This window comes from Coloeus monedula, assembly GCF_965178545.1.
Source record: "Coloeus monedula genome assembly, chromosome: 5".
Classification (NCBI taxonomy): Eukaryota; Metazoa; Chordata; class Aves; order Passeriformes; family Corvidae; genus Coloeus; species Coloeus monedula.
In genome coordinates, this window is record NC_138785.1 from 73,290,139 (window position 1) to 73,317,636 (window position 27,498).

Sequence of the window (27,498 nt, forward strand, 5' to 3'; positions counted from 1 at the left end):
CCCTCTCCCAAACCGAGCCCTCTCCCCACCCCCCCACCCCCCCCCCCCCACCCGCCGGCCTTTAATTGCTCCGGCTGCTGGGAAATTTCAAGGTTGAATTTGTCAAACTCCGATTTCCAGCCGGGAGATCGCGTTCTGCCTTTGTCAGCAAGATTGGAAAAAATCCCCCCCCTCCGCCTTCCCGCCCCCTCCCCACTTCCATAATCCTGGCATCGGCGCTGCCGGATCCCCCTGCACCTGCTCCCCCAACCCGGCTCCGTGTGCTCCCACCGACCCCCCCCGCATCGTCCGCAGGTTCATTACCGCCGTGACCCCCGTGACCTCGCCATGTCCCCGATCCCAGCGACAGATCCATGGGGTCACCCGATGGGATTGGTCCTGGGGGGTGCCGAATCACCTCTCCAGAGGGGCGATTCGGCATCCCCCAGCCCCAAACCCGCCGGATAATCCGGACGCGGCGTCGCCAGCCGGGCCTCACCTGCGTGTGCGGCATCCCGGGATTTTTACGAGCGGCCGAAATCCCGGAGCTATTTGTACCGGGAAAGGGCAGCGGGAATGTGGGGAGGAGGGGGGGGGGAATTTATGGCTCTGAAACCCAAAACCCACCCAAAAGGGCTTAATCACTCCCAGCCGCGGCCCCGATGCTTTTATGGGGCATTTTAGAGCAAAAGAGCCAATAAATTTTTGGGTGAGGGTAAGAGCCACGGTGAGGATGAGGAGGGAGCAGAGGAGGAGGGGGGACCCACTGGGGTGGGTTAAAATGGGGGAGACGACGGGGGGGAGGCGCGGGGCTGCGCCCCGGTAGTGGCGGAGAGGGGTCGGTCCCCCCCCCCTCGACAGGGGGGGCGTCCGTGGCTCCTCCTCCTCCTCCTCCCGGTATCCCGGGGCTTTAAGGCGGTGGAACGGGAATCGCGGGGCTGGGGGGGGGGGCGGCGGCGGCGGGTCCCGGTCCCGGCGCGGGTCCCGCGGTCCCGGCATGACCTCAGCGGGGGAGGCGGCCGGTTCCCCCCCGCTGCCCGCCGCGGTCGGCGGCCACCGGCGGAGCCCCCTGGACCGGCTCCCGCCCCCCGCCAACACCACAAAACCGCTGACCCCCTTCGGCATCGAGGACATCCTGGGGCGCCCCAGCGGCGGGAGCCCCCCCGGGACTGGGACCGGTCCCGCCGCCCCCCCCGCCCCGACAGGGCCCCGCGGCGGCGGCTGCGCCCCGGCCTCACCGCTCTGGGCGCTGGAGGAACTCGCCAGTAAAACCTTCCAGGGGCTGGAGCTGGGAATGCTGCAGGCGGCCGGAGGTACCGGGGCCGGGGGGCTGCTGGGGCGGGGGAGCTCCACCGGGAGCGGGGAGGGCACCGGGCACCGGGCAGGTGGCGGGGACGGAGGGCGGTGGGGAAGCCATGGCGAGGCCGGGGACGCCCGTCGTCCCCCGTCCCGGGAAGTTTCCTCCTTGTCCCGGCGGGGCGAGCGCGGCTGGGAGACCCAAGAAGCCGCCGGTGCTCGGCCGGGACACCGGGGACACGCGGCAGACTCAGTCCGAAGGGAGGGAGAAGTCCCGGGGCCGGACACAGGGAACCGGAGCGAACCCCGGCCCCGTGAGCCGCCACAGGCACCGAGGCACCGGAGCTCCGGGAGAACCGGCCGCGCCGGGACCGGCAGCTTTGCCGGGAGGCGCGGGACCGGGCGCGAATCGGTCCCGCCGAGCCGTGACCGTGACCGTTACCGTGACCGAGCGCGGGGGCCGAGTGGCGGATCGGGCCCGCCGGCAACGGAAACCCGGTACCGGCCCGACCCTCGGCGGGGACGGCGGCTCCGTCCGGGATTGGCCTTCCAGAGCAACCCGGTACTGGCGAGGTCCGACGGCCGCTCACGGATGGGGACTCACGAACTGGTCCCGCAGCTCCCGGGCTCGGCCGAACCGGGAGGACGGGCGGACATCGACAGACAGCACGGCGCCTCCGGGAACGAAAAAATCCGTTACTGGGTTGGAGAGACGGACACGGACGGAACGATCGTGACTCCGGGATTAACGGGAAATCCTTCACACGGATGGACACACGGACAGGCAAAGCACGGCGTCGCCGGGAATGAATAAAACCGTTACCGGGACAGACAGACCGACGCGGACAGACCGAAAAGGCTCCGGTAATTAACGTAGAAAAACAACTCCTTACCGAGAAGGACGGAGAGAGTCTCGGCGATTAACGTGAAAAAAAAAAACCATTACCGGGACGGACAGACCGACAGTCACGGCAGAGCCGCGTGCCGGTAATTAACGGACACGGATGGGCACAACGCGGCTCCCGCCGGTAACGAAAAACCCTTCGGACAGACGGACACGGACGGCCAGATCAGCAGTGAGTAACCGAACCTTCGTTACCGGCCGGACAGATGAACAAGGATGGAGCCGGGCTCCGGTAATTAACGGGGAAAAAAAACCCTAAGGAGAGGCGCTCCAGTAATTGAGGAACCCACCATACCGGGCAGACAGACGGACAGACAGAGCTGTGATTAACGAATAAACCAACCCGTTAACGGGCGGACAGTCGAACAGAACGGGGACGCCACACGCGCCCGGTTTTAAGGTAAAAACCCTCGTTATCTGACGGACGGACACGGCAAAGAACGAAATAAGTGAGCGAAAATATCGCATTACCGGGCGGACAGAGGGACAGGAACGGAGGCGAAAAAATTCCCTTTTCCGGGATGGACAGACGGGTAGAAACGGGGCCGATCTGGGCTCCGGGAATTAAGGCAAAAAGGCCCGGTACCGGACTGACACACCGACAGAAACAGCATCGGAAAAAAATAACGAAAAAAGCCGTTACCGGGTGATCAGACGGAGAGAAATGGGAGAGATAGGGGCTCCCGGGGCGGAGGTAAATTCCCGTTACCGGCCGGACAGGAGGACAGACACGGGACTAATAAAAATGAACGAAAAAAACCGCTGCCGGCCGGCAAGACGCGGGAGCGATCGGGGCTCCCGGAGCGGACGTGAAGCTCCGGTACCGGCCGGACGGTGGATGGACACGGCCGAGCGGGGATCTCAGAATTAACAAAACCCGGTCGCGAATCGGCGGCGGGTAACGGCGGAACGAGCCGGGACTGCCGGACAGAGGGAAGTGCCGGTAACTCAGGTAAAACCTCGTTACCGGGACGGACCCACGGACACAGCCGGGACAGCCCAGGGCTTCCGTGATGAACGAAAATGCCTCTTCGCCGCGACGGAAGGATGGACTGAAAACGGAGCCATCAGGGCTCTCTGAGCAGGGGTAAATCCCCGTTACCGGGATGGACGGATGGACAGAAACGGGGCCGATCGGGGCTCCGAGAGCGAAGGGGGAAGCCCCGTTACTGGACTGACGGACGAACATGGGATCGATCGGGTTTTCGTGACCGCGGTAAAGCCGTGCTACCGGGGCGGATCGACCGACTCGGCCAGGACGGCCCGGGGCTCCTCTACCGAGCGAGGAGTGGAGTCTGCGCTGCGAGAGACCCTGGGAGCCACCGCTGTTACTGGGGGATGCACGGCCCGAGTGGCCTCGGCAAGCCCGTGAGCGGCGTTATCGGCAAGCCCGTGAGCCGTGAGAGGAGGATCGGTGCCGCCGGCAGCGGCGGGGCTGGAACGGACCAGGGGCGGGAGCGGGAAAGAGATCGGGACCGAGACTGGGATCCTGCCGGCGGCGTGGAGCCGTGCCCGGGGTGGAGATCCGCGTCTCGCCGGGGGTTCTCTGCGTTGCTGGCGGCAGCAGCGACTGCACCGGGGCCGAGAGCGGCGACGGGATCGGATCAGGGGACCAGCATGGCCCCGGATCTCCTGGAATCGTGGAGAAGAAGGAGAATCCCGGATCCCTACGGAGGCTCCCGGCTCCGTTCCGGGCTCCCGGAGCAGCCGCCGGCGGGACACGAGTGTCTCAGCCTCGGTCGCAGCGGGGGCGACTCCGACACGACCGAGGCCGCTGTAGAACGATGACTCCCGGCTTCCGGCACCGGCTGCGGTTTGGTTTGCTCGGTTCGGTTGGGCACGACTCGGTTTGGTACGGCTCGGCTGCGTTCGGCTCGATGTGGGCCGGTTCGTCTCCGTTCGACCGGGCGTCGGCGGGGCCGGGCCCCACCCGCAGTGCTCGGCGCGGCTCGGCGGGGCCGGTGCGGGTCCCGGTGCGGCTGCCGTTACCGGTGCCCTGGCACTGCTATGCCTAGAGACCAGGGCCCGCAGTGCTCGGAGTGGGTTCCGGTGCGGGTGCCCGTGGCTTTGACCTGACGCCGCTGCCCCCGCAGGTCGAGGCCCGCAGTGATCTGCGCGGCTCGGCAGTGCCGGTCCGTTCCGGGTCCCGGTGCCGGTGCCCTGCCCCGCAAGCCCTTCCCCGCCAGGCACCTCGGTGCCGGTGCGGGTCCCGGGGCCGTTACCGGTGCGATGCCCTGCTCCCGCTGCCCCTGCAGGCACTTCACCGCCGGGCCGCCCGGGGGCCGTTCCCCGGTGCGGGTCCCGGTGTCGTTCCCCGTTCTCTGTGCCCTGACCCCGCTGTCTTCGCAGGTCCGTCCCCGCCGGGCGCCTCGGGCCCGCGCCCTCCCTGCAGAAAGCGTCGCAAGTCCCGGACAGCGTTCACGGCGCAGCAGCTGCGGGAGCTGGAGCAGCGATTCCGGCGGCAGCGCTACCTCTCCCCGGTGGACCGGGACGCGCTGGCGGCGCGGCTGGCGCTCTCCGCCGCCCAGGTCATCACCTGGTTCCAGAATCGCCGCGCCAAGCTCAAGCGGGACCTGGAGGAGCTGCGGGCGGACGTGGCCTCGCTGCAGGCGCTGCCTCCCGCCGCCCTGCAGCAGCTGGCGGGGCTGCCCGAGCCCCCGGGGGCTCCCGGTACCGGCACCGGGACCACAGAATCCGCCGAGCTCTCGGAGGAGGAGATCGACGTGGCGGACTGAGCCGAGCACGCTCGGCTCCGCTCGGCTCCGGTCGGATCCGCTCGGCTACATTCGGACCGAGACTGCTCCGTTTGGATCCACGAGGGTCCATTCGGGCCGGCTCGCTGAGTTCGGATTCACTCGGGTCCGTTCAGGCCGAGACCGCTCCGTTCGGATCCGCTGGACTCCGTTCGGCTCCGTTCGGGTGCACTCGGGTCCGTTCGGACTCACTCGGCTCCACTGTATCCACTCGGCTCGGTTCCGACCGGAGCCGAGCCCAGCCCCGCCCCCTCGGTGCACCCTGTTTCGGGTTGGTTTTTTTTTGGTTTTTTTTTTGTTCGTCTTTCCATTGTTTTTTTAAAATTTTATTTTCTATCGGCCCCGGTGTAAATATTTGCAATAAAGGCGACACCTTAATATGGACCCCAGAGCCTCCCACCCCCCACTTTTTTCCGGGCGAGCACCTCCCACCGCGGGCATTAATTTGTTTTAACCCGTGATTAATTACCGGCTGCGGCCGCCCCTGCCCCCCTCAATTTGCATATTAATCAAATTGTATTTGATCTCACGCCTGTCACACCCCCCCCCCCGAAGCTCCTGTCACCAGCCAGTGACATTAAGAGGGGGCTGGAGACCCCCCCTTCGCTGTCCCTCGGGGCTGGAGTGACATGGGGGGGTGAGGGGGGACAGAGGGGGGACACGGGGTAGGCAGGGGACATGGGGGGCTGGAGCAGTAAGGGTCCAAGACTGCAATGGGGAGGGGTGGCAGAGAGACTGGGGGACACCAGCTCAAAGGAAGGCGAGAGAGAAAAACAAATCTGTTTTATTAAAAAACTTGTACAAAGGGTACAAATCCCTGAGGGGCCACAGGGCACAGCCCGGGCCCACCCCCCAGCTCAAGGGGCTGCAGGATGGGCCCTGACCCCCAGCACCCCCAAGGCAGAATGGGGAGACATTCCCACCCCCAGCAGTGGGGGACAAGGCACAGGCAGGTACAGGCAGGTGAGGGGGGGCCCTGGCAGCCCCCCAACAGAGCAGGGTCAACTGAGTAGCCCCCTGGGGATGCCCCTTCCCCTGGCACGGGGCAGGGGGGCCGGGGTGGCGTGGGACGGGTGCTTGAGTTGTAGCAACAGCTTGCTGCCCTCCACGGTGGCACCCTGGGGACAGAAGGAGCTGGCAGCTGGCACCAGGACAGGTTCCCTGTGGGGATGGGGTGTCCCAGGGCCACCCCCAGCTCACCTGCATGGCTCTGTAGGCCTCCTCGGCCTCCGCCTTCCGGGAGAAGTTAATGAAGGCACAGTGGCGCCCTTGGAGCAACTGCATGGAGCGGATCTCCCCGAACCTGGGGGGCAACAGTTAGAGATTCCTAAATGGGAAGGAGGAGAGTTAGAGATCCCCAAACCTGCAGGGTGGGAGGGTCAGAGGCCCTCAAACATGCAAAGCAGGTTTAGCAACCCTCAACAGCTTGGGAAGGATGAAATACCTCCAAAGATGGAGAGAGTGAGACACCCCCAATTCTGCAGAATGGGGGAACAGACACGCCCAAACCTGAGGAGGAACAGTTAAAGACACCCCAAGCTGTGGGATAGGGACCCCCAAACCTGGGGGCAGTGTGTGTGTCAGAGGCTCCTCCCCAAGCATCCCTTGCAGGTCAAAACCACCAAAAATGAGGACAGAGACAGAGATGGGGAGCTTGGGGGTCACCAAGGCTATGCCAGGGGCTTGAGAGGGAAAGGTCCTGGGGGTTACTCACCGGCCAAAGGCACGATACAGCACCTTCTCGTTGATGTGGGAGGTGACATTGCCCACCCAGAGCGGGAAGCAGTCCCTGCCAAGAGCCATCCTAGTGTCAACAGAGCCAGCACTGCCCCACAGGCACTCTGGGTGCCCCCCCACATCACCAGACACCCGTACTTGGCAGGGTGGTTCGGTGGCAGTGTCAGGTGGCCACTGGTCACAGCACGTTCTGGGTCTTGTGTGGGGCTCCTGGCTCTGCCTCCCGTCACACTGGTGCCACTTGTGTCCTGGCAGCTCCTGGTCACCCCTCTTGCTGCTGAGGGGCCAGAGGGGTTGAGCACGCACTGGGGACACAGGGATACCCCCGAGGCCCCCTCAACCCACCCACCCCTGTCCCTTACCCGGGAGAAACAGCGGCTCCTTAGCCTTGAGCAGGAAGGGGGACACGAGGACACCCCCGGGGCGGCTGCACTGCTGTGAGGGGACAGGGGTGAGGCATGGGGGGCACAGCGGGACAGGGGGCAGGGGACGGGGGCTTGGGAAAGGGGGTCTTACCTGCAGCAGGGCCCGGCAGGCTTCCAGCTGTGTGGCTACCTCGGCACAGGCCCCATCCTGCAGCAGCAGCTCCTCAAAGGTGCGTGCAGCCTCGGCGTAGCGCTGGGGGCCAGAAGGCACCTACAGCCCCCTGCCTGGCCCCACAGGCACCACACACTCCCCACCCAGCCCAAATGGCACCTCAAAGCCTCACTGACATCCCCCAGTCCAGCCTCACTCCACTAAAACCCTGCAGCATCCCCTCACAGTCCCCTGCCCAGTCCTCCCAGCCGTGGCATCCCACAGCCCCAATTCACACCTAACACAACCCATGCAGCCATAGCACCCCACAGCTCCCCACAGCACCCCTCAACCCCCAATCTGATCCCAACAATAGCCCACAGCACCCTGCAGCCACTCTGAAAGCCCCATACTCACTCCTGACACCCTGCAGCCCCTCACCCAGCCATGGCACCCACCAGGCCCCACCCCAAGATCCCCACCCCCTCCAGCCAGCCCCACAGTCCCTGAAGCCACCCCAGGTACCTGAAGCCCCCGCAGAGCCTTGCCCTTGCGGAAAGAGCCCTTGGGCCAGCCCGGCCGCAGTGCCAGCGCCGCCTCCGCATCCGCCAGCGCCTCCTCGTATCGACCCAGCTTCTCCAGGCAGTACGAGCGGTTCCCCAGGAGCCTGTGGGGATGGGGGTGTCACTGCAGCCTGTCCCTCCCACCCCAGGATTTCCAGGCCACCCCAAGACCCCTCTGCTCACCGGTGTTCCTGGGGGTTCAGCTCCAGGGCGATGGTGAAAGCATAAACAGCCTCAGAGTGTTGGCCCACCTGGGCCGCTGCGATGCCATGGCCTGGGGAGGTGACACAAGGGTGGTTAGTGAGAACACAAATCTCCCCAGGGAGGGACAGTCCCCCTGGCACAGCCCCGCTGAGCTGGGGAGAAGCAGGGAGAGCCCCCAGTGTCCTCCCCTCACCCCTCTGGGGGTACCTGCACTGACCTGCAAGCATCAGGCTCTGCTCTACCGTGCTGGGGCTGGGGGCCCTGGGCTGGAGGGGCTGGGGGGGCACAGGCCTCGCCTCAGGGTCCCCACTCCCCTTCTCTGGCACCTTCCTGCTTGGCTCCATGTTCTGGGTCCCAGGGGACCGGTCACTGCCTGGGGGGGGCAGCCGGACCCCCGCCTTCTCCCGTGCTTTGCAGACGAAGGTGCAGCTCAGGTCCAGCTCCTCCTGGGGAAGCAGGGAGAGATGGGCAGGCAGAGCCTCTGGAGCCCCCACCCCCAGACGGCTCCCCTGGGGTAACCATCCCTCACCTCTGTCACCTCCGTGTCCTCTGGACCAGGCTCCCCTGAAGGGACTGGGGAGTCCCCAGGGCACGGAGAGGGCTTTGGGCAGCATCCCTCCTCCTCAGCACCATTCAGGGGGGGCCCAGTGCCCGCAGGGCCACTCGGGGGGCTCTGCAAGGAGAGGGAGGGGGTAAAGTGCCTGGGGTAGGGGATGCAGCCTGGCCTCATCTCTGGGGACTCCCAGAACAGCACGAGGCGGCCGAACTGGTCACTCACAAGGTCAGTGTTCTCTTTGTTCTTCAGCTCTTGACCCAGTTTCTCCCGCTTCTTTCTGTCTTTTTGTTTCTGGAAAGGGAGAATGTGGACCCATGAGCAGGTGTCAGGCAGAGAAATGCAGTCCCCACAACCCCATCACCCTCAGCTCTCACCCTCAACTCAGATCCCCGAGCGCAGGGACCTGCTGGCAGCACTCTAAGAAGAAGCAGCGACCCAAATCCCCAGGGGCTGGCAGTGCCCCTTCCCAGGGCTCACTCACCTTCTTCTTCAGCTTCTTCTTCTCTGCTTTCCTCTTTGCCCTCTCCTCCTCCGCCACCAGCTCCTGCGCATTCCTCTCGGCCTCCTGCAGGAGGGATACCCCGAGTTAGGATGTCCCCGGGACCACGAGGTGGGACCCCTCCCGTGATGTCAAACCGGGACCCCCCAGCCCCTGGAGAGCAGGAGGGGGGATTCCCCACCTCTGCCGTGAGGCTGGTCCGGCAGGGTGTGGGCAGCCGGTCGAGCAGCGCATCCAGGGCGGTCGGAGAGCTCCGGGGGAGCTGTGGAGGCGGCTCCGAGCACAGGAAGGACTTCCGGAAGCCACAGTATCTGTAGGGAACGGGCCCCTCTGCGACGGGAACATCCCAGAAATCGCCCCGGTCCTCGTAATCTGTGTCGAAGTCGTTCTCATCGTAATCGTCATTTCCATCGCCGTCGTCATCCTGCAGCTGGTAGTAATCCACCCTGGGGCCTGGCAGGAGAACGGGGGATGTGAGGAGCAGTTCCAGGCACCGGACACCAGCAGCCCCCACCCAGTTCCCCCTCCCCTGGCAACTCCCGAGCGTGGGGACCCCCCGGCAGCCCCCGCCCCACTCACCGTCGTCCCAGAGCAGACACAGCTCCCCCGTCTTATACTTGATCACAGTCTGGGAGGGGCCCTGCGACGGCACCGGGAGGCCGCCGAAGCTGGACATACGGTGCCAGGGGCAGAAGGGCGCTGTGGGAAGCGGAAACACCCATGAGCCGGCGGAGGCGGAACCGAAACCGGGCCGCCACCAGGCCCGGCTCCGGGTTCCCACCCCTGCGGCCCCCGGGCCCCGCTACGACCCGTACCGCCGCTCCAGCCAGCGGGCCCGGGCGTGCAGCCCCAGGGGCAGGCAGCGGGGGCAGCCCCGAAGCCGAAGCCGCCTAGTTCGGGCCCGGGCCCGTCGCCATCCCGCGTCCCGGCAGAGCCCCACATCGCCAAGAGCCGCCGCCACCGCCGCTCCTCAGAATCGCATCACGGGGCCTTACCGGAAAAGCGTCACGGCGCCGGTTGAGGCCGCCCGGCCGCCATGTTGGGTGCGGGCAGGACGGCGGCCCGCAGGGCCCGCACAGAGCAGGACCGGGGCTCCACATCTTCTCCCGCCATCCCCGCCTGCCTCAAGGCCGTGGACCCGGCCGCCCCCCGCCGCTCGTCCCGCCCCCCACGCCGGGCCCCTCCTGGCGGCCGGTTTGGCCCAGCCCTCCGGATTAGCGAGGGCGCGGCCTAAGCCTCTTTGCTGCCGCCGCCCCCGGGATGGCCCGGCATGGACGCCGGCGGCGCTGAGCGGCGCGGCGGAGAGCTATGTCTGCAGGTGAGGCCGCTAGGGGCAGGGGGGCTCGGACAGCCCTCACGGGGCAGCGGTGGGGCCGGGCCGGTAACGGGGTGGGCGGGGGGGTACCGGGCCCAGGCAGTGCTTGTCTCCATGGCAACGGCACAGGGGGCGGGGCGGGGCGGGGCCAAAACGGCCGGTCACTGTTGGGGGCGTGGTCCGGGGGCGTGGCCACTGTTGGGGGCGTGGTCAGTGTTGTAATGGGCGGAGTCCGGGGTGGCCCCGCCCCTCGCCCCGGCCCGGGGGTCCTAAGCCCCCCGTCCTCCTCCAGGTGGGCGACGCCGGCCTGGGCGGCCTCATCCTGCTGCTGCTGACGGCCCGGCCGGGACCGGGCGATGGAGCTGCCCGCGGGGAGCCGCCCGAGCCCGGTGAGACCCCCGAGGGCTGTGGGGACCACAACGGGTTCTGGGGGGCTGCGGGGATCCTGATGGGGCGCGTGGTCCTGGGGGAGTGTGGAGGGTCCTAACGGGGTCCAGGGTCCTTGGGGGAGCATTGATGGTGTGTGGCAGGCTATGGGGACCCCAGTGGGCTGCGAGGTCCTGGGGGGCTGCAGGGACACCAGTGGACTATGGAGGTCCTAGGAGGCCTGTGGGGAATGTAACGGGGTCTTGGGGGTCTCAGGGTTAGGCTGGCACTGTGGCAGTAACGGGGAGGTGTGGGCAGGCGCTGCCCCACACTGAGGTTCTGTGCTGCACGTTGGGGTTCCCACCTTACGCCATGGTCCCTGAGGGTCCCGTGCCCCCCAGGCGGGTCGCGGGGCCCTCTGGCACGCTCCCTGCAGCGGGCAGAGGCCATGCTGCGCAGTTGTGTCACCCCGGGACTGCGGCGCCTGCTGTCCCCGCGGTCGTGCCGGCGCGGTGACGGTGATGAGGATGACCACGAGGATGAGGATGAAGCAGCGTCCATCGTGGTCCCACTGGAGCAAAGCTTCCTGGGGCTGCACCGCTGCCTCTGCGTCTGGGAGGACCCTCGCACCGAGACTTTCCTGGGGTACGTGCGGCCCCATCCCAGCGGTGCCGGTGACTTCTCCGAGGACGCCGTGCGGCAGCGCGTGGCGGAGCGGGGAGCAGCCCTGCACGGGCTACTGCAGCACCGTCACCAGCTCCGCCTGGCCCGCGACTTCACCCGACGCCTCAAGGCCTCCTCTGACTTCCTACGGCGGCTGCTGGCGCTGCCGGGGCCCGGAGAGCCTGGGGACCCCGCGCCGGCACTGCGGGAGCTGTGCCTGGAGCTGCGGGCACACGCGGGGCACTGGGCTGCGCTGCTGCGGCGGCTGCGGGCGGATGCGTGGCTGCGGGCGCTGCCAAGGCGCCGGGGCGAGGCCGTGGTGCACATGCGGTGGGCGCTGCTGCTGCCCGCCCTGACGGCCGCACGCCTGGCCAGGCAACACATCGAGGGACGGCTGCAGGAGCTCGGCCGCCCCGGCACCCCCGCCCCGGCCTCTGAGTGCCTGGCTGACCTCTTCCAGGGGCTGGAGATCTACAACCACGTGGTGCAGGGGCTGGCGGAGGAGCTGGGCCCTGAGGTGAAGGCCCCCAGTGCCTTCACAGTGGGTGGGGTGCTGCAGTTGCTGGCGGCCGAGCGTGGCCAGACCGTGGCCCAGAGGCTCCAGCCCCTCCTGTGGCCCCAAGATGGGGACATCAGGGATGGACACATCTGCTGGAAGGACGTGGTGGTGCCGTGGCCACCGGGACGCGACGCTGTGGGGATGTACATGGGAATGGACACAGAACCTTCTGGAGCAGAGGTGCCACCAGTGCTGGCAGCTGAGCTGCAGGCGCTGTGCCAGGAGGACGAGGAGCTGATGGGACACATTTTTGGGGTGCTGGTGGCCTCAGCTGACAGCCTGTGGCAGCCGGTGTTGTCGGAGAGCCCCGAGCCCCCGGGGCTGGTCCCGGGGCTGCGGCCGGGCAGTGCAGGTGGCTGGAAGGCCGTACGGTGGCTGGACGCTGCCCGCGGCCCAGCGGCCACCGCACTGAGTGCCCGGTACCGCGTGCTGCTCTGGGAGGCTGCGGGCGCTGTGCTGGGGGACAGCCCGGGCACTCCTCCTGCCACCCCCAGAGCCACTGTCACCGCAGCGTGGGAGCTGAGCCGTGCACTCACTGTTGGTACGTGGGGATACAGGGGGAGTGCGGGGCTGTCTCAGGGTGTCCCTGCCCTGCCCTGACCCCCCATGTGTGCCCACAGCCCGTGTGCCCCCTGAGTGCCAGGAGGAGCTGGGGGGGCTCTGCCTGCGCCTGCTGTGCCGAAGCGTTCTCTGCAGCTGGGACACGGGTATGGGGGGTTGGGGGAGCACAGGGTGGGGTACAGGGGGTACAGGGTGTGGGCTCTGGGGTACAAGGTGGGGGGCAGGATGTGGGGCACTTGGTGGGTAGGGGGTGAGGAAGTAAGGTACACTACGAAGTGTTGGATGTGGGATATGGGGTGGGTTGTGGGGTGCAAGTGGGGGATGTTAAGGCCTTCTGACTGTTTCTCCTGCAGATTTTACCCGTGCTCTGGGCTCAGGGCTGTCAGACAAGTGCTTGGAGGTCCCAGAAGGGCCCCTGGGGCCAGGGTGCAGCCGCACGGCCCAGCAGCTCCAGTGCCTCTTCCCAGCCGTGGCACTGGCCCTGCGCTGTCTGCGCCTGCTGCCCACCCGCCCGCACGGTGAGAGGGGTCCGGGGAGGACAGGTGGGTCTAGGGGTCCTCTCTATGCTGACCCCCACCCACAGCCCCCCCCGGGGGTCTCTGCCTGCGGCTGCAGGTGCTGGGCCGGTGCCTGGCGGCGGTGGCGGCCGCCCACGCGTGGCTGACTGGCCGGGCCGGGCGGTACCTGGCGGCCTGGGCGCTGCCTCAGTTCCTGCTGCTCACCCAGGGAGACCTGCAGGTATGGGGCACAGGGGTTACGGGGCTCTGGGGGACACAGAGGGGCTGGATTCACTCCACCCTCTCCCTTCCAGGTGCTGAAGGCAGAGGCAGAGCAGCTGATGCTGCAGGTGAGCAGGACCTTCCCGGAGTCAGGGGACATTCATGGGGACAGCCCCCTTGAGCCACTCCCCAGCCCGGGCTCCCCGTGGGAGCTCCAGCTGTGCCAGCAGATCCGTGACATGGCCAACAGCATCCAGGTATGTTGGGTCCGCGGGAGGGGGATCCTGAGCATGAGGATGTCACCCTGTGTCACCCGGTGTCACCCTGTGCCACCCCATGTTCCCCGTGTCCCAGCTCTTCTCCAGGGACGTGCTGCGGATGTTCTCCACCAGCTGCAAGCGGCTCTCGGCTGAGATCTTCGACCAGACCATGCCACTGGGCCGGCACTGGCGGCTCGGGCCGCGTGCCGGTGGGTGTGGGGGATGTGGGGTGCTTGGGGGGGGGCTTTGGGGGGTCACTAAGCGGGGTCCTTGTGCTCCCCAGAGCTGCCCAGTTCCCCCAGCGCGTACGCAGCGGCCGCGGTGCAGGCGGTGCTGGGGCAGGTGCTGCAGGGGGCCCAGGCCCTGCCTCACGATGCCCAGGCGCCCACCCTGGCACGGGTCACCACAGCCTTCCTGGAGGCCTGGATGGATCACATCCTGACCCGCCGGATCAAGTTCAGGTACTGGGGAAGGGGGTCCACAGCCAGAGCCACAGCCGGTGGGCAGTGCCAAGGGTCCCAGTGGGGGTCCTGGGGGTCCCAGTGGCAGTTCCAGGGGTCGCAGTGGCAATGCTGGGGGTGCCAGTGTGGTCTTGGGGTCTTGGTGGCAGAGCAGGGGTCCTAGTGACAGTGCTGGAAGTCCCAGTGGTGTGGCTGGTGGGCCTAGTATCAAGCTGGGGGGTCCCAGTGGGCAGTGCCAGGGATCTCAGTGGCAGCTTCAGGAGTTCCAGTGGCAGTGCTGGGGGTCCCGTGGCAGGGCAGGAGGCCCGATGGCAGGTTGGAGTCCCTGCGACAGCGCCAGGGGTCCCAATGGGGGTCCTAGTGACAGTGCCAGGGGTTCTGGTGGGCAGTTGTGGGGGTCCCGGTGGTGGTCTTGGGGGTCTGATGGCAGTGCCATTGTCTCCGTGGTAGTCCCAGAGCATAGTGGCAGTGCCAGGGGGTCCTGGTGGGGATTCCAGGGGTGCCATGCCCACCCTGACCCCCATCCCAGCCTGCAGGGTGCCCTGCAGCTCCGGCGGGACTTCGAGGCGGTGCGGGAGCTGGTGTGCTCGGAGCGCTCTGGGCTGGCTCCCGAGGCCCGGCAGGCGCTGCAGGCCCTCTGCGTCTTCCAGCACACGGACGCAGCTGTGCGGTGCCTCCTGCAACAGCCGGGGGGGCTGGGGGGCCCCCCTCGGGGCTGGAGCGGCCTCCGGCGCTGCTGTGAGAGCGGGGTGGGCTGAGAATGGGGTGGGATGGGATGAGACAGGGCGGGGATGGGATAGTATGGGGATGAGATGGGAATGGGATGGAGTGGGATGAGGATGAGATAGGGTGGGGATGAAATGGGAGTGGGATGGGATGAGGTGGTGTGGGATTGGGATGAGATGGGGTGGAGAAGGGATGGGACAGCGTGGGATAGGGATGGGGTGCAGGGATGGATGGGGACAGGGAGAGAGAAAAGGATGGGGAGGTGGATGGGGACAAGAACCCCTATTGGGAGCAGGATCTGGTATCCCAGCCTATCCATCCCTTCCCAGGCTCAGACGAAGGTGCCCACCCCTTGGAACCATCCACAGACCCCCTCCCTGGCCAGGACCCTCTGGAGGGGCTGGGACCAATCCCAGGGACCCCCGTACCAGCTCTGCAGGCCGATCTCCTGTCCCGTCCCGAATCCCCTTTCCCAGGCAGCCAGCAGCAGTGGCTGTCCCTGCGGCTGCACCGTGCCCGCCGCTGGCGCGTGCCAGGGCTGCCATGTGTCGGGAACAGCCCCGAGGGCTGACCTGGAATAAACATGGCAACACCATGGCCGTGGCTGTGTCTGTGGGTGGGGTACGGCGGGATGGGGTTCTGGCATCACTGGGGTGTGAGCCTGGGATTCCAGCTGGCACCAGTTGCTGGTGGGAAGGATCTAACTGGAACTCTTGTGGGGAGACTGGTGGGGCTAGGGGGTCCTGGAGGGGCTGGGGGTGAAGGGTGGGATTCCCTTGGGGTTCCTGGGGGACACTGCAGGTGCATAGCAGGGTGGTTCTAGGGAAGGCTGGGAGTCCATGGGAGTCACTTGGGTATTCGCGGAGAGGCTGGGGGGGAGATCAACGGTCATAACAAAACGGACGGGAGGGGCGTGGGCTGGGTGGCAGGGCTGGTGGGGGACACCCTGCGGTGTCGCTGTCCCCTCGGGGCCAGTTTGGGTTCCGCGGGGTCCTTGGGAGGACCGAGCCTGCTCGTGCTCCTCCCGCCCGCCAGGGGGCGCTCGCGGAAGTGGCCTCGCCACACGTCGCGCAGCGCTGGCGTCACGAGCGCGACTGCCCTGATGGCGGGCGAGCGGCGGCGGCGCGGCGGGGATGGACCCCGGGAACGGCCCCGGGAGCGGCTCCGGGAGCGGGACCCGAAGCTGCGGCAACAACAAAAGCCACCTCGAGGCTCCGGTTGGGGTCGGACGGCGGTGGCGCTTACAGCAGCGGCGGCAGCGCTAGCGCTGGGTCTGGCGGCGGCAGCGGCCGAATGGAACCGGTGGAGCGAAGCCTCCCGCCTCGTCACTCCCCACCCCGCGCCTCCCGCCGTCCCCCCTGGCTCCACCGGGCCTCTCGCGTCGCCCACCTACTTTTGGGGCACTTACCGGCCTCACGTCTATTTCGGGATGAAGACGCGGAGCCCGCGCGCTGTCGTGACCGGTGAGGGGCGCGGGGGGCTCTGCCCCGTCCTGGGGCTCGTCCGGCCCCGCTCCCACCACGAGAGCTGCCCCTGACACCTCCCCGCCCCTCCAGGACTGATGTGGCTCCAACACGGCGGCAACTTGCGGCACACGAGCGAGCAGAACGACGGCGTGTCGCGGTATGGGTGGCTGATGCACGACGGGGAGAATTTCGGAGTGCAGGAGATCCGCGATGAGGGACTGGTGCTGAGAACCGAGTTCGTGAAGCAGCCGGGGGGAGACCATGGCGGCGACTGGAGCTGGCGGGTCACAGCAAAGATGGAGGTGAGGGGACGAGGGTGAGAGAGGGGTTGGGATGTCGGGGAGCTTTTGTCATCCTCCTCCTCTTCCTTCTCCCCAGGGCAAGGGTCCAGCCCCTCTCCTGTCCCTCTTTTTCTACGTGGCCACGGATGGGCAGGGGACGCTGCGGCCGGTGCTGGAGAACGGGACACGGCTGGCAGCCGTGGCAGGGACGGCAGAGGAGCTCGGGGACTTCACCCTCACCTTCCTGCCCCCCACTGGGGAGGGTGGGGAGGGGCCCAAGTACGCGAGGTGAGTCCCTGGGCTGCAGCCCCCAAACCCTCTGTGTCCCCTCCATCTGCCCCCATGTCCTGTTTCCCGTATCACCACCATGTCCCCCATCCCTGACTCTCCTGTCCCGCACAGTTACAACTTCCTGGCCGCGAGGGTGCCAGGGCTGCACCGTCTTACCGACCTGGTCCATCAAAGCCTCCACGAGAGCTCCGTGTTCTCCCCACCGGGCCGGCCCCGCCGCCGCTTCTTCGGGGTGTCCAGCACCGGGGGGCTGCCCGGGGAGGCCCCGCGGGGGCAGCTGCTGCTGCACCAGGTGACGCTGGAGCCACCAGCGGTGCTGGAGGTGACGCTGGAGTCGGGCAGCGCCGCGGGGGTGCGGCGCGGGCGGTTGGCGGGGCCAGCGCTGAGCGCAGCGCTGACCTGGCACACAACCACCTTTGAGCAACGCTTCGAGGACACCTTCAGGCTGGGGGCACGTGGGGTGTCCCTCCCGCAACGCCGCTTCGCCCAGGCTGCACTCAGCGAGATGCTGGGCGGGATCGGCTTCTTCCATGGCCGCTCCCTTCTGCGCTCGGAGCGCCGGGAAGAGCCGGTGCCTGGTGCTGAGTCCACGCTGTTCACGGCCGTGCCCTCGCGCTCCTGCTTCCCACGTGGCTTCCTGTGGGATGAGGGCTTCCACCTGCTGCTGCTGGCCCGCTGGGACCCTTCTCTGGCCCGCGACATCCTTGCCCACTGGCTCGACCTCCTGAACACCGACGGCTGGATCCCACGGGAGCAGATCCTGGGGGATGAGGCACGGGCCCGGGTACCCCCTGAGTTTGTGCTGCAGCACAGTGAGACGGCGAACCCCCCGACGCTGCTGCTGGCGCTGGAGCGGCTGCTGCCCGACGCGCCCCTGCCCTACCTGCGTCGCCTCTTCCCGCGCCTGCAAGCCTGGTTCGAGTGGCTGAACCGCACCCAGGCCGGCCCTGAGCCCTTCACCTTCCGCTGGCGCGGCCGCGACACCGACCCCGAGCGCTTCCTGAACCCCAAGACTCTGGCGTCAGGGCTGGACGATTACCCCCGTGCCTCCCACCCGTCCACGCAGGAGCGGCACCTGGACCTGCGCTGCTGGATGGCGCTGGGCGCCCGCGTGCTGGCAGCGCTGGCCGAGCGCCTGGGCGAGCCCCTCGCGCTCTATCGTGACATGGCCGAGGCCCTGAGCGACAATGACCTGCTGGACCGGCTGCACTGGGCACCTGAGCTCGGCACCTTTGCCGACTTCGGCAACCACAGCGCGGCTGTGGCTCTGCGCTGGCACCGCCCGGCCCCTGTGCCCGGCCGGCCCCCCCCAGCCCCGCAGCTGCGGCGGGAGGTGCGGGAGGCGCCGCGGCCGCAGTTTGTGGGTGCTTTGGGCTACGTGAGCCTGTTCCCGCTGCTGCTGCAGCTGCTCCAGGCAGACTCCCCGCGGCTGCCGGCGCTCCTGGGCTCCATGCGCAGCGAGAGGCAGCTCTGGACGCCCTTCGGGCTGCGCTCACTGGCCCGTGACAGCCCCTGGTACCTGCGCCGCAACACCGAGCACGACCCCCCGTACTGGCGCGGCTCCATCTGGGTCAACATCAACTTCCTGGCACTGCGGGCGCTGCACAGCTACGCACAGGCGGCAGGGCCGCACCGGGAGCGCATGGCCGAGCTGTACCGGGAGCTGCACCACAACCTCGTGGCCAACGTGTTCCGGCAGTACGAAGCCACCGGCTTCCTCTGGGAGCACTACCGGGACAGCGATGGCACCGGGCAGGGTTGTCACCCCTTTGCTGGCTGGTCTGCGCTCGTCGTGCTGGCCATGGCTGAGGACTATTAATGTGCGGGGGTCTGCGTGCCCCCGCCTGCCTGGCGTGCTCAGGGCCAGGGGAGGTGTTGGGGGGCTGTGCCAGAGCCCCCCTGCTTCCCCTGCAATAAACCTCTGTGACTGTGGCCTCTTGCCACCCATGTCAGGGTGTCACAATGTCCCCTTCGCTGACCCCAGGTCAGACTGGTGCTCCCTGTGCCACGGGGGGATGTTTTTGCTCCCTCCCTGTGGAGTCATCACAAGGGGCCATGGTACTTCCACATCTCTTTAATGGTGAGAGAATGCGCTGGGACCACCCACCCCCACGGTCTTGGGCACCCACCAGGCAATGGGGCCACCCCAGGCAGCAGCACCGGGATCATGGGGGAGGCCCCAGAAGCAGTTCAGAGGGAAAGGGGCTCCAACAGGACCCCACCACGCTGCAGGGTGGGTGTCAGTCAGAGCGAGGGGCCCCCAGGGGCTCCGTGATGAGTCCAGACCCCAGCTGGGGGGCCTGTGGGGGGCTCAGAAGGGCAGCACAGGTGAGCCAGGCCCCCCACCACCCCCCGGCCCCCCACAGCCCTCAGGCTCGCCCTCCTCCTCCTCCAGGCCCCGGCCCACCTCAATGCCTGAATCCCCTGTGAGCCGTCGGTGCCGCCCAGAGCAACCCCCCAGCGCCGCTCCACCACCCCCATCCTCGCCCCTCTCAGTGTCAGAGCAGGGGCGGCCCTCGGCCTCACAGAAGTCCGGGGGGACTTGTTTGGGAGGGCCCCCGTGGGCCGGCGGCTCCTCGGGCGGGGGCAGGTCCCAGCTGGCACCGGTGCTGCTGGAGCCACCATCACAGCCGCCACTGCCACCTCCCGGGCCCAGGCCCGGCTCCGGGTCCGTCTCGTCGGTGCCCGGTGCCGAGAGCGAGGAGCTGCTGGGGGAGGAGGCGCAGGAGCAGCCGCACGAGCAGGAGCTGCAGCCCCCGGAGGAGCCGGGGGACAGCGAGGGGCTCCCGGGGCTGTAGGGCGGCGGTGGCGTCCCGGGGCGCTGCGCCACTTCCTCGTACGCCGGGAGCTTGAAGGAGGCCAGCAGCCCTGGCGGGGGAAGAGGCAGGGTCAGGGAGACACCCGGGACACGGGCGGGCACCGGGAAACGGCCCCCGAGAGGATAGAGATGGAGATGGAGGGGAAGGGCACAGCATGGCACAGGGCAGAGCTGGGGGGATGTGGGGAATGGAGCTGGAGAGCACAGCCCGGGGCAGGGGTGGGGAGGGGGATGGGGGGGATGCAGGGCCTGGGGGTGCACGTGGGGGACTGTGGGGCAGGGGATCCAGGGATCCCGCACTCACTGAGGTCCATCATGGAGGCAGAGTATTGGGGAGTGACACAGGGGGGTCCTGACTCACTGAGATCCCCCGTGAAGATGGTGGGGTACGAGAGACTGGGGGCGACACATGTGGGGTGCTGCGGGTCCCGATGCACTGAGGTCCCCCGTGGAGGGGGATGGTACTGGCAGGGGCTGGGACTAGGGGGTACAGGGGAAATTCAGAAGCCCTTCACTCACGGAGGTCCCCCACGGACGGGGGGTACTGGCAGGCACCGTGGTAGGCGATGAGGTTGATCTCACGCTGCCGCTGCTGCTGCTGCAGGCGCAGCTTGGCCCGGCGGTGCCGGAAGGCGCAGCAGCAGCTCAGCAGGATCAGGATGGTCCAGAGCAGCCAGAACCCTGCGGGAACGGGGGTGCAGAGCGGGGGGGTCACCCTCACATCGAATCCCCCATTCCCTCGGGGGGGTCCGGCTGCAGCCCCCAGAACCTCCCAGAACCCTCAGTCCCCCCAGAGTCCCAGCTCTTCCTGAGCCTCCAGTGTACCTCGGAGCCCCCAGGCCCCCTGAGCCGCAGGACCGCTCCAGGGGCCCCGATTTTCCTCGGAGCCCGCAGTCCCCGTCCTCCACCCCAGTTCCTGCAGGACTCGCACGGAGGCCCCAGCCCCGACAGAGCCCCTGACCTCCGCGAGTCGCAGGACCCCCACGGAGTCCCGGATCCTCCCGAAGCCATCAGCCCTCCCAGAAGCCCCCGATCCCCTCCGTTCTTCCCGGAGCCCCCCGCACTCACACCACAGCTCGTAGTAGTAGGTGCAGCAGCCGCTCTCCCCGCAGCAGTGCCCGGTCTCGCACACGTAGGGCCGGTTGTTCAACCCCGGGCAGAACTCCCGGGCCTGCGGGCACGGCCGCACCGTCACCGCGGCCCCGCGCGCGGCCCCCCCGCCCCGGCCCGCCCGGTACCTGCGGGTGCTGCCGGCCCAGCAGCGCGGCCCAGGCCCCCTCGGCGCTCCCGGGCCGCTCCATGGCGCCGCCGCCTAAAGCCCGCCGCGGCCCCGCGCCCGCCCGGCCGCGGCCCCCGCCGCCCGCAGCAGCCGCCGCCGCCCCGTCGCCGCCGCCGCCGCCATCGCGGCCCCCGCGGCCGTCGCCGCCCGGGCCGGGGCCGCCGCCGCCGCCATCACGCCCGGCCCGAAATCCCGCCTCCCCGGCCACCGTCAGCCAATCAGCGACCGCGCCGCAGCCGACAGCCAATCGGCGCCGGCGCCGCCGCCCGACTGCAGCCAATGGCGCGCCGTCTGCCTGAGCCTCACGCCCAACAACAGAGACAAAGGGGCCGAGCCCCGCCTCCGCCGTGATTGGCGGTCGCAGCGACCAACCGGAGACGGAGCACCGCCCTCAGGCCCTGACTGACGACGATACTCGCCAATGGTGGCCCAACCCCGAGCCCGACGGGGAACGCGGCCGCCCCCGGCCCGCCCCGGGGCGGGCGCTCGGCACGGCGCTGCCAATGGGCGCGTACGCCGGGCTTCTTCTGTCTGATTGGCGGAGCGACCGACCAATCAGCATCGCCGCTCTCCCCTGGGCAGCGCCCCCGCCAATGGGCGCTGCCGGAGAACGCCCCGCCCACCCGGAGCGGACCATAATGCACCGTAGGGGAGGTTGGCTTGGGCTGTTCCACAGCGCTGCCGGGGGAAGTGGGGTCTGTACCATAGTGGTCCCGGAGGGATGCCGGACTGTACCATAACGCTCCCGGGGGGCGGGCTGTCTCCCCCATCCCAACAGACCCATACACGGCTCCTTCACCAACAGCCTTTAATCAGCCCCGCGACACCGGGACTCGCCCCTCCAACGGCCCTCCTTTATCCCCTCAGGACCACCCCCAGTCCCTGCCGGGGTCCCCAACCCTCTGTGCCTGTGGCAGAGGGGCTGGAGCCCTCTGGAGCTCCACATCCCCGCTGTCCATATCCATTTGGAGGAGCCCCCCCTGTGTCCGTGACGAAGTGCAGCTGTCCAGGTCCCTTGTGTCCATGTGAAGTGGTCAGGATCTCGGTGTCCATGGCACAGGATTTAAAGCCCCCTGTTCTGGCCTTCTAGCTCCACGTGGAAGGTCTGGAGCTCCCCACAGTCCTCCAAGTCCACGGTGGAGGATCTACAGGTTCCTCTTCCAGCCCTCTGTGTCCATGTGGAGAATCCAGACACCCCCCTGGCCCTCCCTATGTCCGTACGGCTCGCTGTTCTGGCCCTTTGTATCCACGGCAAAGGATCCGTAGCCCCTAAGGAGGGTCCGCAGCCCCCGGCGAGGGTCCGTAGCCCCCCGCAGCCCGCTCTGGGGAGCTCACCCCGGCGTCTGCAGCAGCTGCAGGTTGCGCTGGTAGCAGCTCAGGCTGCAGAGCGGGCGCCCGGTGCGGGCGCAGCTGTAGCGCTTGGGGTTGGGGCAGCCGGGCACGGCGCAGGGCTGGGCGGGGGGCACGGGCGGGGCGGTGGCGGGGGGCAGCGGCAGCGGCAGCCCCACGGGGAAGGACACGGTGATGCCGTCGCCAGCGCTGCGGTAGTGCACGACGGGGCAGGGCGCGGGGCGGGCGCGGCGCTCGCGCAGGGCCCTCACCTTGGCCTTGTGCGTGCGCGTGAGGCGCTCGATGGTCTGGTTCTTGCTCTCCTCGGCCTTGCGGGCGGCCTGGAGCCGCCGGCGTCGTGCCCGCTCCTCCCGCTTCTCCCGCATCTCCTCCGTCACCTCCTTGGCCTTGGCGCCCATGGGCAGCTGCAGCAGGGGCTGGCTCTGCTGCTTGTGCAGCAGCGCGCGCTGCAGGGGCACGGGGCGGCAGTCAGGGTGGGGGTGGAGGGGCCTGAGAGACCTCCGGGGGCTCCAAACGGGCTCGCCACCGATTCCAGGGCTCCCCATGGGTTCCAGTCTGGACTCCTGACACCTCCAGCTCAGCCCCACACCAGTTCTGGGGTCCCTGCAGCGCCCCTGGATTCCCTCAGCCGTGACCCAGAAGGTCCATGATGCCCCACAGAACCCCTCAGTCTGCCCCTAGTCTTCCTTCAGCCCTGTCCCAGTGTCCCCGCAGCGCCCCACAGCCCTCCATCCCTGCCAGTTTTGGGGCCCCTGCACCCTCCAGCCCTGTCCCCGTGTCTCCAAACCCCTCCAGCCCCTCCCCAGACCTGTGCCAGCAGCTCTGCAGCCCCCAGAGCCCCCCTCAGCCCTGCCCCCAGCCCCCTGTGCCCCCTGACCTGCCGGGCTGTCAGGAGGGACTCGTCCACCTCCCTCTTGATGTCGCCGTTGTCATCCAGCTCCCCCCTCTCGAGGGCTGCCAGCCAGCGCCGCTCCTCCTCCTCTTCTTCCTCCTCCTCCTCTTCCTCCTCCTCCCCCTCCTCGCGGGGAGGGAAGCAGCTCTCGGGGTCCAGCTCGGGCAGTGGGGAGGGGGCCAGGTTGCTGTCCTCATCTGGGGGGGCCGGGATGGGAACAGTCACGGAGCGTAGGGGTCACCCCACGCCGGGGTCACACTGGTCTGGAGTCATGAGAGGGATCCAGAGCATCCCCCTCCCCACCCAGCCCTCCCTCTGAGCCCCACAATTTCCCCCTCAGGGCTTCTCCTGCCCTCCCCCACAGGCCCCCCTGCTCACCCAGCCAGGCCCGGTACTGCTCGATGGGGACCCCCTCGCTGGGCTCCTCCTCGTCCCCTCCCAGCAGTGGGGAGGGGGACGGCGAGTGCGGCCCTTCGGGGACCACCGTGAACGTGGGGACACTGTGTGGGAAGAGAGAGGAGTTTGGGGAGGCTGGTGAGGCCGGGGAGGGGGGTCCCGGTTAGGGGCGGACATGGAAACACGCCCGGCCCAGCCTCCCACCTCCTCCTCGCACATTTTGGTGCCCAGGATCGGCCCCCCAGACCCCGCCACCCAGGTCTCCCCTCACCTCTTGGTGCCCAGGATCTGCCCTCCCAGCTTGATCCGGAGCCGGAGCCGCAGCCGGGGCTGCCGGGAGGGTTCGGGGCCCGGGGGCGGCCCCGCCTCGTGGTGGTGCCGCTTCTTGTGCTTTTTCTTGTGCTTCTTGTGTTTCTTCTTGTGGCCGCCATGGCCGCCCGCCTCGGCCTCCTGCCCTGTGAGAGGGAACACAGGGTGAGCGAGGGGTCCCTGCGGGCCCTGCCCCGCTGGGGAGTGACTCCGCAGCCCCCCCGGACCACCCCCGGCCCCGCGCCCTCTCACCGTGGCCGCCGGCCTCCATCGCGCCGCGCCGCCAGGCCCTGCGCATCCGGCTGCGGGGGACCCAATTCCGGACGGACCCGCTTCCGCCCGAACTCGCTTCCGCCCGGACTCGCTTCCGCCGTCTTCCCGGGGCCGCTGACGCTGCCGCCGCCATGTTTGAAGTGGGCAAGTGGTGCGCTGTCCCCGGGGGGAAACCGCCACCGCGGTGCTTTTGGGCCGCCCGGGCCAGGTGTGTGAAGGAATTCAGGCGTGAACTCAGGTGTGAACTGTGCAGGTGTGAGCGAAACCACAGGGCGAACACACGGGGTGAACGTGCAGGTGTGTGTTAGTGTGTGAACCCAGGTGGGAACACACCGGTGTGAGCTGCGCAGGTGTGAGCGAAGCCGCAGGGTGAATACCCAGGTGTGATCACAGGTGTGAGCTGTGCGTGTCCTGGCTATCCTGGGAGGCTGTTCCCGCCCAGCCGCGGGTCCCGGCGGTCCTGGGGGCAATGGAATGCCGGGGGACATCGGGAAGGGCAGTGCCAGCAGGTCAGGGGAGGGTCCTGTTCCTCTGGCCTGCCCAGCTGAGGCACATCTGGAGTGCTGTGTCCAGGTCTGGCCTCCTCGGGACCAGAGAGCTCCTGAGCACGTCCAGAGGAGGCCATGGGGGTGCTTTGGGGTCTGGAGCACTTCCCAGGCTGAGGGTGCTGGGTCTGGTTCGTCCGGAGAGAAGACTGAGAGAGAATCTCATCAATCCACACAAATCTCCCAAATACCCACACAAACCCCTCAAACACCCACCCAAATATCTCAAATATTCACACATATCACTCATCTCACAGGGAATCCCACCAATCCGCGCAAAATCCCCACCCAGCCCCACAAATCTCTCCCCGGGGTGTCAGGATGGTGCCCAGGAGGTTCGGCCACGAACCAAACACAAATCCCAGCTCAGCACGAGGCAGAGCTGCTCCCCACGGAGGGGCCAAGCCCTGGGACAGGTCACCCGGCCGTGTGTCACCTCTCCAGATGGCACCGCCTGGGCGGGGGGTAGGACTGGCACGTCTCCAGAGGGTCCTTCCCAACCCCGACCGCTCCGGGATTCCGGGATTCCCTGTGGGCACACCCGCGTGCGCGACAGCTCCGTGCCCTCCCGTGCCCTCCCGTGTCCGCGACACCGGCGCACACGCACGGCGATGTCACACCCGCACGGAGATGTCACACCCCGCCACACACACAGAGACACCCCCGCCCCCCGCCCGCAGCTGCCGCTGCCCCGGGCCATTGTCCCGCCCGTGCCAGGAGCCGCCGGCACCGATCGCCGCCGCTGCCCCCCCCCCCCCTCCCCGCCCCGGCCCCGCCGCGGGATCCCGGAGCTCTGCTGGACCGGGAGAGGCGATCCCGGGATCTCCCCCCCGTGCATCCCGGTGTCTCCCATCTGTCCCAGGTGCTCCGGAGCCCGGGCGAGCTCCGGGGAACGCTTCGGAGCCCGGGACTCCCTTGACCCTCCTCCCCGCTCCCGGAGCACAGGGACCGCCGGGAAGCCCCGGACCACGGGGACCTCGGGAACCCCCGAAAGCTTCAGACCCCGGGACCCCTCGGAGCGCGGGGACCCCGCGAGACTCCGCCGGGATCTCCCGGAAAGCTCCATAGGACCGGCACCACCTGGAACACCGGGAACACCGGGACCCACCCCCCCCCCCCAAGGCTCCGGCGCATTGGGGCCCCCCGAGACTTCCCGGACCCCTCGAAAGGCTCCGGAGCCCGGGATCCCCCAAGACCCCCGGGAGTGCCGGGACCCTCCAGAAACCTCGGACCCTCCGGATCCCCCGGGACCCCCGCCCATGTTCCGGCGGGACGAGCGCAGCCGCGCCACGGTGGCGCGGGGGTCAGCGCTGGACATGGAACTGCGCCGGGGCCGCTGCTGCCCCCCGGCCCCGGCCTCGCAGGTACGGGAGCACCGGGAGCAGCGGGATCAGCCCGGGCACGAGGCCACGGGGGCGGCCGCTCCCTGCCCCCCGGGCCCCCCGGCCCGTCCCGCTGCCCCGGCCCAGCCGGGAATTCCGGTGGGATCCGGCACAGCGGGAAGCGCCCGCGCCCCCGGCACCCGACGGGGAGGGGGACTGGGAGGACTGGGAGAGACTGGGTGGGACTGGGGGTCGGGGAGGGGACAGGGCGGCTGGGGCGGCTCGCGATGCCGGGGAGGGGGCGCGGGCAGGTGGCACAGAGGGACAGGGCGTCCAGGGGACACGGGGCACTTGGGGGGTCCTGGTTCATTTGGGGGCTCCTGGTTCAGCCCAAACCAGCTGCGTTTGGGGGGCCCAGTGCGTATGGGTGGGGTCCTGGCATCTTTCTGGGGGTCCCAGTTCCCGGGAGGATCTTGGTGGATACTGGGGGTCCCAGTTCACCCGGTACCAGCTGCATTTTGGGGGTCCCAGTGCGCTGTGGGGGTCTTGGTGCGTTCGGGGGTTCCAGTTCACCCAGTCCCAGCTGCCCACTGAGGGGTCCTGGTGTACTGGGGGGGTTCCCAGTTCACCTGGTACACCCACACTCGGGGGGTCCCGGTGCAGCTGGGGAGTCCCGATGCATCCTGGGGGATCCCAGTGCATTTGGGGGGGTTCCGGTGCATCCTGGGGTGGATCTGGTGCATTTTGAGGGCTCCCGGTACACTTGGGGGGGGGGGTCCGGTGAATACGGGGGGTCCCGGTCTGTCAGTACCAACCGCACTTGGCGGGTCCGGGCTCGCCTGGGGGGGCTCCCGGGTTACTCGGGGGTGTCTCGGTGCCCTCGGGGGTCGTCCCGGTGCATTTGAGGCCATCCCGGTGCGCTTTGGGGAGGTCCCGGTGTATCTCGAGAAGTCTCGGTTCACTCGGGGGGGGGCATCGTGGGGGGGTCGCAGTCCCCCGGTACCGGCTGCACACGGAGGGTCCCGGTCCAGCTGGGGCAATCCCGGCGCCCCCGGGGGGAGGGTCCCGCCCCACCCGCACCGCGCTTTTCCCCCCAGCAGGGGGCGCCCCCCGCCCACTCCCGGTGTCCCGGAGCCCCGCGGGGGGGGGCGGGGGGGACACGGAGGCGGCTCCTGGGAGAAGCGGGGGGGGACACGGGGAATGGGGGACACGGGGCGGGACATGGGGCGGGGGCGGCCGCCGCTTCCTGTGCGCGATCGCGGCGGAGCGAGAGCGGCCGGAGGTACCGGGAATGGGGGGCAGCGCTGCGCCGGGGGTGGGGGGCGCGGGGGGCGTGGGGGAGGAAGGGGTCCCGGTGCCGGTTCCTACGGGGGCTCCGCTCCCCGTCTCCCCCGCACGGGACCTCGTCTACTCCTCCCACGCCTCCCACCACCCCCTCCCCCAGTGCCGTTCCCCGAGCCCCGTTCCGCACCCCCAGGCCGTTGTGTCCCCCCTTCCCTCACCCCTTTTCCCGTCCCCGGCACCCCCAGGCTCTGCACCCTGACCCCGGCACCCCCCGTCCCGCCCCCGCACCGCGAACCTTGCACCCCGTCCTCTGCCTGCACCCCTTGTCCTGTCTCCCGTCCCCTGCACCCCAAAC

At 68.6% G+C, this 27,498-nt stretch overlaps 6 protein-coding genes across 8 annotated transcripts; 3 read left to right on the forward strand and 3 right to left on the reverse strand.

The window, feature by feature from the left end:
- Nucleotides 1-976: 976 nt before the first annotated feature.
- On the forward strand, nucleotides 977-4,914 carry LBX2 (ladybird homeobox 2; the record flags this gene model as incomplete). Its single annotated transcript, XM_082282012.1, has 2 exons — nucleotides 977-1,292; nucleotides 4,529-4,914. The coding sequence occupies 2 exons, from the start codon at nucleotides 977-979 to the stop codon at nucleotides 4,912-4,914; spliced, it is 702 nt and encodes a 233-aa protein (XP_082138138.1).
- A 900-nt stretch (nucleotides 4,915-5,814) lies between these two features.
- TTC31 (tetratricopeptide repeat domain 31) lies at nucleotides 5,815-9,960 on the reverse strand. Of its 3 annotated transcripts, XM_082281667.1 has the most exons (14): nucleotides 9,823-9,960; nucleotides 9,587-9,706; nucleotides 9,189-9,460; nucleotides 8,990-9,073; nucleotides 8,731-8,799; nucleotides 8,482-8,625; nucleotides 8,170-8,398; nucleotides 7,932-8,022; nucleotides 7,711-7,852; nucleotides 7,032-7,287; nucleotides 6,808-6,946; nucleotides 6,647-6,721; nucleotides 6,133-6,235; nucleotides 5,815-6,050 (listed from the first exon to the last, which is right to left on the reverse strand). In XM_082281667.1, exons 1-14 carry the CDS (start codon nucleotides 9,947-9,949, stop codon nucleotides 5,934-5,936), a joined length of 1,968 nt encoding a protein of 655 aa, XP_082137793.1. In that variant the 5' UTR covers nucleotides 9,950-9,960; the 3' UTR covers nucleotides 5,815-5,933. The 3 variants fall into 3 exon arrangements, 2 of the variants coding, with proteins under 2 accessions (XP_082137793.1, XP_082137794.1); XM_082281668.1 differs by lacking the exon at nucleotides 5,815-6,050 and having other exon boundaries at nucleotides 6,139-6,259; XR_014226397.1 differs by lacking the exon at nucleotides 5,815-6,050 and having other exon boundaries at nucleotides 6,132-6,235; nucleotides 6,377-6,946.
- Nucleotides 9,961-10,051: 91 nt separating this feature from the next.
- CCDC142 (coiled-coil domain containing 142) lies at nucleotides 10,052-15,209 on the forward strand. The gene is made up of 11 exons (XM_082281666.1): nucleotides 10,052-10,325; nucleotides 10,615-10,711; nucleotides 11,090-12,451; nucleotides 12,531-12,617; nucleotides 12,825-12,989; nucleotides 13,055-13,209; nucleotides 13,283-13,447; nucleotides 13,545-13,659; nucleotides 13,734-13,911; nucleotides 14,441-14,649; nucleotides 14,967-15,209. Exons 1-11 carry the CDS (start codon nucleotides 10,278-10,280, stop codon nucleotides 15,206-15,208), a joined length of 2,823 nt encoding a protein of 940 aa, XP_082137792.1. The 5' UTR covers nucleotides 10,052-10,277; the 3' UTR covers nucleotide 15,209.
- A 530-nt stretch (nucleotides 15,210-15,739) lies between these two features.
- MOGS (mannosyl-oligosaccharide glucosidase) lies at nucleotides 15,740-18,494 on the forward strand (the record flags this gene model as incomplete). Its single annotated transcript, XM_082282636.1, has 4 exons — nucleotides 15,740-16,100; nucleotides 16,194-16,405; nucleotides 16,482-16,672; nucleotides 16,787-18,494. 4 exons carry the CDS (start codon nucleotides 15,740-15,742, stop codon nucleotides 18,492-18,494), a joined length of 2,472 nt encoding a protein of 823 aa, XP_082138762.1.
- Nucleotides 18,495-18,731: 237 nt separating this feature from the next.
- WBP1 (WW domain binding protein 1) lies at nucleotides 18,732-20,866 on the reverse strand. Its single transcript, XM_082281970.1, has 4 exons — nucleotides 20,732-20,866; nucleotides 20,562-20,664; nucleotides 20,013-20,174; nucleotides 18,732-19,543 (listed from the first exon to the last, which is right to left on the reverse strand). The coding sequence occupies exons 1-4, from the start codon at nucleotides 20,792-20,794 to the stop codon at nucleotides 18,987-18,989; spliced, it is 885 nt and encodes a 294-aa protein (XP_082138096.1). The 5' UTR covers nucleotides 20,795-20,866; the 3' UTR covers nucleotides 18,732-18,986.
- A 746-nt stretch (nucleotides 20,867-21,612) lies between these two features.
- On the reverse strand, nucleotides 21,613-24,034 carry INO80B (INO80 complex subunit B). The gene is made up of 5 exons (XM_082281784.1): nucleotides 23,972-24,034; nucleotides 23,682-23,865; nucleotides 23,393-23,514; nucleotides 23,000-23,211; nucleotides 21,613-22,568 (listed from the first exon to the last, which is right to left on the reverse strand). Exons 1-5 carry the CDS (start codon nucleotides 24,015-24,017, stop codon nucleotides 22,104-22,106), a joined length of 1,029 nt encoding a protein of 342 aa, XP_082137910.1. The 5' UTR covers nucleotides 24,018-24,034; the 3' UTR covers nucleotides 21,613-22,103.
- Nucleotides 24,035-27,498: the final 3,464 nt, after the last annotated feature.

Bases quoted from the DNA above. Each gene is read 5' to 3' on its own strand.
- WBP1 (XM_082281970.1), bottom strand. From the start codon at position 20,794: ATGGAGCGGCCCGGGAGCGCCGAGGGGGCCTGGGCCGCGCTGCTGGGC. The intron at 20,175-20,561 runs GTGAGTGCGGGG...CCGTTCCCGCAG, and splicing joins CTACTACTACGAGCTGTGGT to GGTTCTGGCTGCTCTGGACC. The intron at 19,544-20,012 runs GTGAGTGAAGGG...TTCCCCCGCCAG, and splicing joins CCCGTCCGTGGGGGACCTCC to GGCTGCTGGCCTCCTTCAAG.
- INO80B (XM_082281784.1), bottom strand. From the start codon at position 24,017: ATGCGCAGGGCCTGGCGGCGCGGCGCGATGGAGGCCGGCGGCCACG. The intron at 23,866-23,971 runs GTGAGAGGGCGC...TCCCTCTCACAG, and splicing joins GATGGAGGCCGGCGGCCACG to GGCAGGAGGCCGAGGCGGGC. The intron at 23,515-23,681 runs GTGAGGGGAGAC...CTTCCCACACAG, and splicing joins CAGATCCTGGGCACCAAGAG to TGTCCCCACGTTCACGGTGG.
- TTC31 (XM_082281667.1), bottom strand. From the start codon at position 9,949: ATGTGGGGCTCTGCCGGGACGCGGGATGGCGACGGGCCCGGGCCCGAA. The intron at 9,461-9,586 runs GTGAGTGGGGCG...TTCTCCTGCCAG, and splicing joins GTGTCTGCTCTGGGACGACG to GCCCCAGGGTGGATTACTAC. The intron at 7,853-7,931 runs GTGAGCAGAGGG...CCATCCCCACAG, and splicing joins CTGAACCCCCAGGAACACCG to GCTCCTGGGGAACCGCTCGT.
- CCDC142 (XM_082281666.1), top strand. From the start codon at position 10,278: ATGGACGCCGGCGGCGCTGAGCGGCGCGGCGGAGAGCTATGTCTGCAG. The intron at 10,712-11,089 runs GTGAGACCCCCG...CGTGCCCCCCAG, and splicing joins CGGGGAGCCGCCCGAGCCCG to GCGGGTCGCGGGGCCCTCTG. The intron at 13,912-14,440 runs GTACTGGGGAAG...CCCCCATCCCAG, and splicing joins ACCCGCCGGATCAAGTTCAG to CCTGCAGGGTGCCCTGCAGC.